The 8,524-nt window shown below is 58.5% G+C and overlaps 1 protein-coding gene across 1 annotated transcript; it reads left to right on the top strand.

Annotated features, from left to right (window-relative positions):
• Positions 1 to 4,245: 4,245 nt before the first annotated feature.
• Positions 4,246 to 8,524, top strand: GCG54_00005575 (CBS domain-containing protein CBSCBSPB3; the record flags this gene model as incomplete). The annotated part of the gene is made up of 7 exons (XM_045405597.1): positions 4,246 to 4,479; positions 4,582 to 5,656; positions 5,715 to 6,674; positions 7,066 to 7,098; positions 7,170 to 8,028; positions 8,092 to 8,412; positions 8,467 to 8,524. The coding sequence occupies 7 exons, from the start codon at positions 4,246 to 4,248 to the stop codon at positions 8,522 to 8,524; spliced, it is 3,540 nt and encodes a 1,179-aa protein (XP_045260578.1).

Below are 8,524 nucleotides of genomic sequence, written 5' to 3'. Positions count from 1 at the left end.
TGTGTCGCAAGTCGAGTCCGGATGGGATAATTGTCGTCGGTTGGTTAGGTTGTCGAAGGAACCTTTTTGGTCCGAAACTGCGTGTAAGTTGGGTGTCAGCATCGACATGGACAAGTGCTCCATCATCGTCACCATCAGTGACGGGAACAGAAAAGACTTACCTCACGCAGCGCAAGCACAGCTGGCCGGGCTAGGGGGAGAGTTGGTTGTGCTCAGTCGGGGTCGACTTCGCGGTTAAAATCAGATAGAATCTGGTCTGTACGCCTTGTTCAGGCGAGGTAAGAAGGACGAGAACGCTGCACGCGTGCGCTCGCTACCTAGGCAAAGGTAAACTTGTCAATGGCAACAGGTGATTTGTGATGGATACACAAGAAGTGTTGGCTTCTTGGTAGACAGGCGGTGAAGGTGTTTTGGAGAAGTGGTTTGATGCAGTCGCGATGGACGACGGGAGAGGTTGAGGTAGGTAGAGGATGGTCTTCCTGCAGTAGTGGATTTGGGGCGGGAGGAGGGGAGGAGATTCAAGATTCCACTTTGGAGGTGATCTGGGTGGGTAGGAATAGTAGTAGTAGTCGAAAAATAGTAAGGAAGGCAGCGGTAAGGATAGATAGATGGCAACGACTGGGTGCCAGCAAAGCGATGCAAAGGCGGCTTCTGGTTGGAGGGGCGCTGTATCTGCGGAAACCAGACCAGGCTTTTTGGTGGTGGGCGGGTATCCAAGACGTGGTGGGCTTTGTTGACATGGAGGGCCGGCCGTCGCCACGGCAACAGGTCGAGGCGGGATGAGCGCGGCGCACCAGTTGGGACCTGCCGCAGCTGCCGCAGCCTGTAGCTCCCGCCCTGCGACCAGGTGTTTTACCAATCGATCTCTCCAGTGTCCCAGGGTACGTAGCTCGTCATCCCTCTAAAACACCCAGGGATGCCTCTCCAACTCTCCAGAGCTGACGTCCACTTCCTTGCAATGCACCTTTTGCCGAGCCAGGTTCGCCGCCTCTTGGGCCAAGGTTCTCTCTGGCTGTCGACATGTTTCTTGCTGCTAGCTTGTGCTAGTGTTATGAGGGAAGTTGCACCATCTGGCTGGCTTCTTGAAGATGATCCTGATACCCTGGCTGAGGTATTCGATGATTGATGCATCACCTCATGCAAAGTGCTCTCCAGCATCGTCAGATACAATAAACACCCGTCCGTAAGGTACCAATTGAAACAACACAGCCGACTTACACCGACACGTTGCCCTCCCAGTGCCGTCAGCAAAGTGGACCAAACACCACATCCCCGTCGCCCTTCAATCCTTCTCCGCAATCGAATCAAAAGACCGTGCTCCTCCTCCTTGCCTTATTCCTGCTCCACGTCCTGGTGCCTCCTCCTCCTCTTCGTTGTCCTTCCCCTTCCGTCACTCTGGGCCTCGATTCGATCCCCCGATCGCACAACCCCGGCAACCGGAGCTGTGGAGGACACGCGCGAACGCCCATCCCATCCCATCTTGGACCTCCTTCAGTCTCACCAGCCCAAACCGCTGGCCAGCGGCCTGGAACCGCACCATCGCACACCACCTGCCCGTCGTGCGTTTGTCCAGCCACAATCACAAAGTCTTGTTTCACTTTGCTGTCTCTCATCAGCCCGACTGTGCCGTCCATGACGGGATTAAGAGGCCACTGATCTGCTGTCCCTTGCTTGATACGGACATGTAAGTTTTTTTTTTTCGTTTCGTGGTTTGTCAAATTCTGCAGCGTACGGCTACATCCCTCGCACCCGAGGACGGGTATGCTGTACGAGGCCATCTGCGCATTCTCCAGGTGAACACTTGAGACCGTGCTTCGGAAACAACGGTATATGTTGGACGCATTATTGCTCGGCATCGGGTTGGTGGTGGCGCCAGTCTGCCCACGAAGCGATGCACCACCCATTGCCGGGCTCCCACGTGGGATACCCACTGCTGGGAATAGCTTCACTTTTACTATTGCACCAGTGTACTGCTTCGACGAACGTGCTTGCCATGGCAGTGATATACGGTAAACTCTTGCCACATGAACATAATCTAAAAGTTTTGTCGTGGGCAGTGTCGTCACGTATGCTAGCACTGATTGTCATGATGTTTTGTAGTCGTCAAGCTTGCATCCCAACCTCAGCATTGCATGGCTCGATTACTCGACCTGCTTTTCAGTGTTTGTCCAACACCCAAGATCCTGTATGTACGGAAGTGGCGAGTATGAGCGTCGTGCTTCTCGATGCCATGGCAGTGCTGGGCTGCCACCATTGGAGGATCACGGCCAAAGCTTCGAGAACACTGTACGGACTGCATTGGTCGCCGAGGCTACTGGCTCCGGGGGGGAAATACTACAGCTGCATGCCTCTATCTCCCGCTTCTGCAGGAGGATGTTCACCCCGTACCTAGTGTCGGCAAGGCAGCTGCTGCATGAGCCTGCCATGTGTATTGTTACACCTGTCAAGTGGCGATAGCAAGACGCGCTCTGACCGGCGGCCAGAGAGCTTGATATCAACCAGCCTGGTTTTCTGCCATCGTCTGATTCGACGGGATAAGCCAAGAGCATCTAGCTATTTGTGTCTGCACACCTAAGAAAAACGTCGAAAGGCAGAGGAAGCTCTGATGCGTTTGGAATGCAGGGTATTACGATTCGAGGTGTGGCCAACCGCAGGCACATGGCTCTTCCCCCGGATGCTTTGGACAGAGACAATACAGCAGGCCTTGTTGCTGAAGCAGCAGCAGCAATGCATGAGCATCAATCAGGACCAGTCTGCCGGGACAGCAATCACATCTGTGCAGACTAGTTGCGAGAGGGCGTCATGATCCGACCAGGCGATGACTAGCAACTCGGTGAGCTGACGATAATCCACGGAATTCAAGGTGTGCGGCAAATTAGACAGGTGAGTTGGCTGAGTATGTCAGGCGATATTGGCCCTCAGCCGAGCTTCACACGGGACCAGCGAGAGCCGCCCCGCCGGGTCGGTCAGGCTTGGGGTTGGTTGCACCTTGGCCGCGATGTCTGCTTGGGGAAGATTTGGGGGCCGGGGAAGGGAACGGCAGGCGTTGGTTGGGCCATGAGCGGAGTGGTGGTGCAGGTTGTCGGCCGATGATGATGCGTGTTTTAATACGGCGACGAAGAGTGGACGGAAGAGGAAGGGCAGAGTTTTTGTGAGTTGGCTTTGCAGAGGGAAACGGGTGCAATTATCAGATGACATGCATTTCGCGTGGACAGGGTTCTGCTGTCTTAACCCAGGCTGATATTTCACCGCTGCTCGGTTGGTTCGTGGTTCATGCAAGGGGACCCGGGGAGGGGGCGCATATGTTTTTCCCACAAAAGTTTTGCATGAACTCTTTTTTTTTTTCGTCTCTGTCAAGAAACGTCAATTGAGTTTTGAGAATTTGGAGACGATGGGAAGAGATGATGCTATTTTGCAGGGTCAATTGGATCATGGCGACACGCCCTCAGAGACCCGTGTTATCACGATGGCCGCCCACCTCACGCAGAGAAGACTCGCTCCAGGCCTATGAAGCTGCCGGTGCCCCATGGCCAGGTGCCGTAGAGTCCCGTCGTTGGAGGCATTTGTTCCGGTCACAGGACTCGGCCTCGGGAGCTTCAGGGACCGTCAGTGTGGGGCGGTCTTGGGAAACGACGCCTCGGAATTGGACGACGAGGTGGCCAGGTGCCGAATGCGGCCCGTGCACGGTATTTCCACGGCTGTCTGGCCAGTGACAGGTCGCCGCGACAACCAGGGTGCAATCAGCGAGTCCACTGGATTGCATACGGGCGTGCAGCACCTCAGCGTCTGCTTCAGTGGACACCAGCGCCAGAGCACCGGCACCGACACTGGACCTCCCAGAAATCGTGGCCCCTTCCTGCTTTTGGCCATCGGTCCTCTTCCTCGCCTTTGCACCTCCTAATTAATTACCTGCGCCTGCCTCTCCCTCAACCACCACCACCCTGTCGACCAGACAAGACCGGATTGGACATTGTCGTCCTTGTCTTTGTTCTCTCAGCCCTTCCCCTCATTCTGCTCCTCCTCCTCCTCCTACTCCTCCTCTTGCTGCTGCTGCTGCTGCCGTCCGCCCACCGAAACCTGTGACAGCAAAAAAAAACACATCCTTCGACCCCCCCAACACCAAACCCGAGAAAAAAAATAAAACCCCGACTCCGGCTGTCCTCGGCACCCACACCCTCCACGCACACACACAAATAGGGACCGCGCATCAACCCTCATCAGCTCGCAATCTAGCAAGTTCATGCGATGTCAGGCAACACCCTTAGAGGAACGCCCAATCGCGGCCAGGCTCGTGGAGGCATCCCCTTCAACAACAGCCCCTCCGGCTCTGCCGCTCCTCATGGGAGCCATGCCGCCGCCGCCCAGCATCCCGCCTCCTCTGGCATCCCGCGCCCCGTCCTCGATACCCAGCCTACCCAGAGCGAAGTCAGTGGAGCGGGTGTCAGTGCCAGTCGTCAAAAGCAGTCCAAGAGAGATGAGGTTAGTCGACACCCTGCCAATACTGAGCCCTTACCCCGGACGTGATATCTAGATCTTTTGCGCATTGCATTGCACAGCATTGCACTGCACAGCAAAAACCAGACACACTCCTGCCCTCCCTGCTCCTGCACCGCCGTTCCTCTCTCCATGTCCGTCATTGTCGAGCCTCGCTCCGCCCCCTCGCCTCGACCTCCCCGGACAGGCGCACATCGGAGAGAGAGAGACGCAATGGGAAACCTCACCTACCAGGAGCTCGAGCGAGCCAGGCTGCTAAACAGAATGGATACTGACTACTACGTCAAGGCCATCCGCAAGAAGATGGAGAGCGATCTCTCCAAGAAGAAGCACCTCACGAGCCGAGCCCGCCACTCGCGCAAGGCCCCGCCCGGCACCGTCCTCGCCCTGAAGCCGAGTCCTGCCCTCCAGATCAAGCCCGCAACCACCGTCGCCGAGGCTGCTCAGTTGATGGCCGCGAAGCGCGAGGACTGCGTGCTCGTCACCGACGATGACGACCGCATCGCCGGTATCTTCACCGCCAAGGATCTCGCCTTCCGCGTCGTTGGCGCTGGCCAGAAGCCGAACCACATCACCATCGCCGAGATCATGACCAAGAACCCCCTCTGCGCCCGCACCGATACCAGCGCCACCGACGCCCTCGACCTCATGGTCCGCAAGGGTTTCCGTCACTTGCCCGTCATGGACGAGAACCAGGATATTTCGGGTATTCTCGACATCACCAAGTGCTTCTACGATGCCATGGAGAAGCTGGAGCGCGCCTACTCCTCCTCGAGAAGGCTGTACGACGCCCTCGAGGGTGTCCAGTCCGAGCTCGGCACTAGCCAGCCCCAGCAGATCATCCAGTACGTCGAGGCTCTCCGCCACAAGATGTCTGGCCCGACCCTCGAGTCTGTCCTCGACGGACGTCCCCCGACCACCGTCAGCGTGCGCACCTCGGTCAAGGAGGCTGCTCAGCAGATGAAGGAGAACCGCACGACGGCCGTCCTTGTCCAGGACCAGGGAGCTATTACCGGTATCTTCACCAGCAAGGACGTTGTCCTTCGTGTCATTGCCCCCGGTCTCGACCCCGCCACCTGCAGTGTCGTCCGTGTTATGACGCCTCATCCCGACTTTGCTCCCATGGACATGAGCATCCAGGCCGCTCTGCGCAAGATGCACGGTAAGAAATCCCCAAACCCTGCCAAGTTCAAGTTTGCGCAGTTACTGACAGGTTGCAGACGGCCACTACCTCAACCTCCCCGTCATGACCTCCGACGGCGGCGAGATCGTCGGCATGGTCGATGTCCTCAAGCTGACATATGCGACACTTGAGCAAATCAACACCATGTCCACCGCCGACAGTGAAGGACCCGCGTGGAACAAGTTCTGGCTTTCGCTCGATGACGGCACGGAATCCATGATGTCCGGCGAGGGTAGCCACACCCACCACACGAACCTTGGTTCTCGCATCATGTCTCCCGACCTCACCCGTGAGCGCATCGGCGACAGCGTTGCTCCCGGCGACTCGGCGTCGCATGTCGGTGTCGATTCCCCGCCTCAATCCGAAATGACCGGCCACAGCCCGATTCATCAGTCTCCCGCTGAGCTGCCTTTCCCTTTCAAGTTCAAGGCTCCGTCTGGACGCGTGCACCGCCTGCAGGTCATTGCTTCTCAGGGCATCGGCGCCATGGTAACCAATGTTATCTCCAAGCTCGGGCATGAGGTGGATGCCATTGGCGGAGCCCCCGACATTGATGAGGGCAGAATTTCTGGCGGTTTCGCGCTCAGCTACCTCGACGACGAGGGCGACGAGGTCTCCATCACAACAGACAACGACCTTCTCGAGTCTATTCTTCTCGCCCGTCAGGGTCGCAGAGAAAAGGTCGACCTTTTCGTGCACGACCCCGAGAAGCCTCCCGTCGGTGCTGGTCTGACTGTCGAGCCGATTGCCCTCCCAACGCCCCCCATCTCCGCCACCCCCGACCTGCGCCACAGGAGGAGATACGACGACGAGGACGATGATGCTGAGGATGAGGATGACGACATTCCTCGCTCGAGGAGATCACGCCGCCATAGGGCCGCGGCGCACGAGCCTGAGCAGGTCATCCAGGGCGTGCCCAACGAGCTGCTGCTCCCCGGTGCGATTGTGACGTTGGCGGTTGTTATTGTCGGAGTCTTCACCATTTCGCGCATTACCAGTAGGTAAGGGATGTCTAGAGATAGAAGGGGCGGATCCCATTCATGACTTGACGAAAGGTCGTTGGCGAGCATGCATTGTAGATATGTATCGAGTATGATTGTCTCTAGACTTGAGTACCCCGACGTTAATTAATACACCGCAAACCTCATTGGATTGGACAAAATTATTTCTCATCCCCGCGAACTCGTGAATTGTCAAATCATATGCTTCGGTGACGAGTCGAGTGAACCTGGTTGAACTGCAGTCGGCCGCATCCCTGTGCGCTTACCTAATCCGTCATCCCACCCTGCGGCGGAGACTTCCGTCCAGCTTCCCGAAAGCTCCAAAAATTGTTCCTACGCAGGACGGACCGCAGCAACCACCCCAAACCACCACGCTGCCCCATTCAGCCATGATTGTGAGGAGCATAGCCGCCCGGCAAGGTATGTCATTCTCATGTGCCTTCTTGCAGGCCCCAATTGAACCCAGAAACTAACCCCCGTCTCCCCCGCAGGCCGGAAAGCCCTCGCGGCACCCATCGTCTCGACATGCCGCCGCGGCATCCAAACCGAGTCCCTCGTCGGCGAGTTCACCCCGGAGCAGCTCGAGGCCTTCACCACGCACGCCGCGCTCCGCGCCGGCGGCGAAGCCTCCAAGGGCCGGTACCCGCAGCACGTCCGCGAGGCCCTCAAGCCGCTACGCTCGACAGCCTCGCAGTGGAAGAAGTTCAAGGCCGCGCAGAAGGCGACGGACGGCATCGGCTCGTCGGTCGGGCGCACGTACGTGCCCTCGGAGCTGATCAAGAACCCGCCGAGCCTGCGCGACGTCACGCTCGAGCTGCTGATGGCGAGCCAGACGCACATGGGCCACCACACCTCGCTGTGGAACCCGGCGAACGCGCGGTACATTTATGGTGCGCGGCAGGGGGTGCATCTGATTAGTCTGGAGGTCACGGCGGCGCATTTGAGGCGGGCGGCGAGGCTGGTGGAGGAGGTGGCGTACCGCGGGGGTCTGATTTTGTTTGTGGGCACGCGCAACGGGCAGATGGAGATTGTGACGCGGGCGGCGCAGCTGGCGGGCGGGTGCCATTTGTTCACCAAGTGGACGCCGGGCAACGTGACGAACCGGGATCTGATCAACCGCGGCAAGGAGATCAAGGTGGTGGACGGCAAGGACAAGAAGATGAAGGGGTTCGAGCGGTTCGAGCGCACGGCGCGGCCGCTGCTGCCGGATCTGGTGGTGTCGCTGAACCCGGTGGAGAACTACACGATGCTGTACGAGTGCGGGCTGGCGAATATCCCGACGGTGGGCATTATCGACACGAACGCGAACCCGGACTGGGTTACGTACACGATCCCGGCGAACGATGACAGGTAAGGGCACAAATATCTCGTTTGTTTGGCAAAGACGGGAATGATGCTGACTGAATGTGGCAGCTACCGCTCCGTCGCCGTCATCGCAGGCGTGCTCGGCCGCGCGGGCCAGCAGGGCCAGAAGCGCCGCCTCGAGGCTGCGAACAACGGCACGATCTCGTGGGAGGTTCCGACGCCGGTGATGAAGTACATCAAGGACGCGAGGAAGGCGTACGAGAAGGAGGTGGTGAAGCAGCAGAAGGCGGGCGTGTACGTCGCGAACAGCAGCGACGCGGCGGCCCCTGGTGCCGGCGCTGGCGGTGCTGCCGGAGCTGCCGGAGCTGCTGGTGGCGATGGGGCGGTGACGTTGAAGAAGATGGTGGAGGCGCAGCGGGAGCAGGCCATGTTCGGGGACGAGGCGCTCGAGAGCGAGATTGAGGAGGCGGTTGACGCGGACAGGATGGCGGAGGGGGCGTTGAACGAGCAATTGAGGAAGGCGCTGTTGGAGCAGGAGTGA

This window comes from Colletotrichum gloeosporioides (genome assembly GCF_011800055.1).
Source record: "Colletotrichum gloeosporioides strain Lc1 chromosome Unknown consensus_67, whole genome shotgun sequence".
Taxonomy (NCBI): Eukaryota; Fungi; Ascomycota; class Sordariomycetes; order Glomerellales; family Glomerellaceae; genus Colletotrichum; species Colletotrichum gloeosporioides.
Note: the sequence above shows the minus strand (reverse complement) of the source record. Positions and strands in the feature narration are given on the sequence as shown.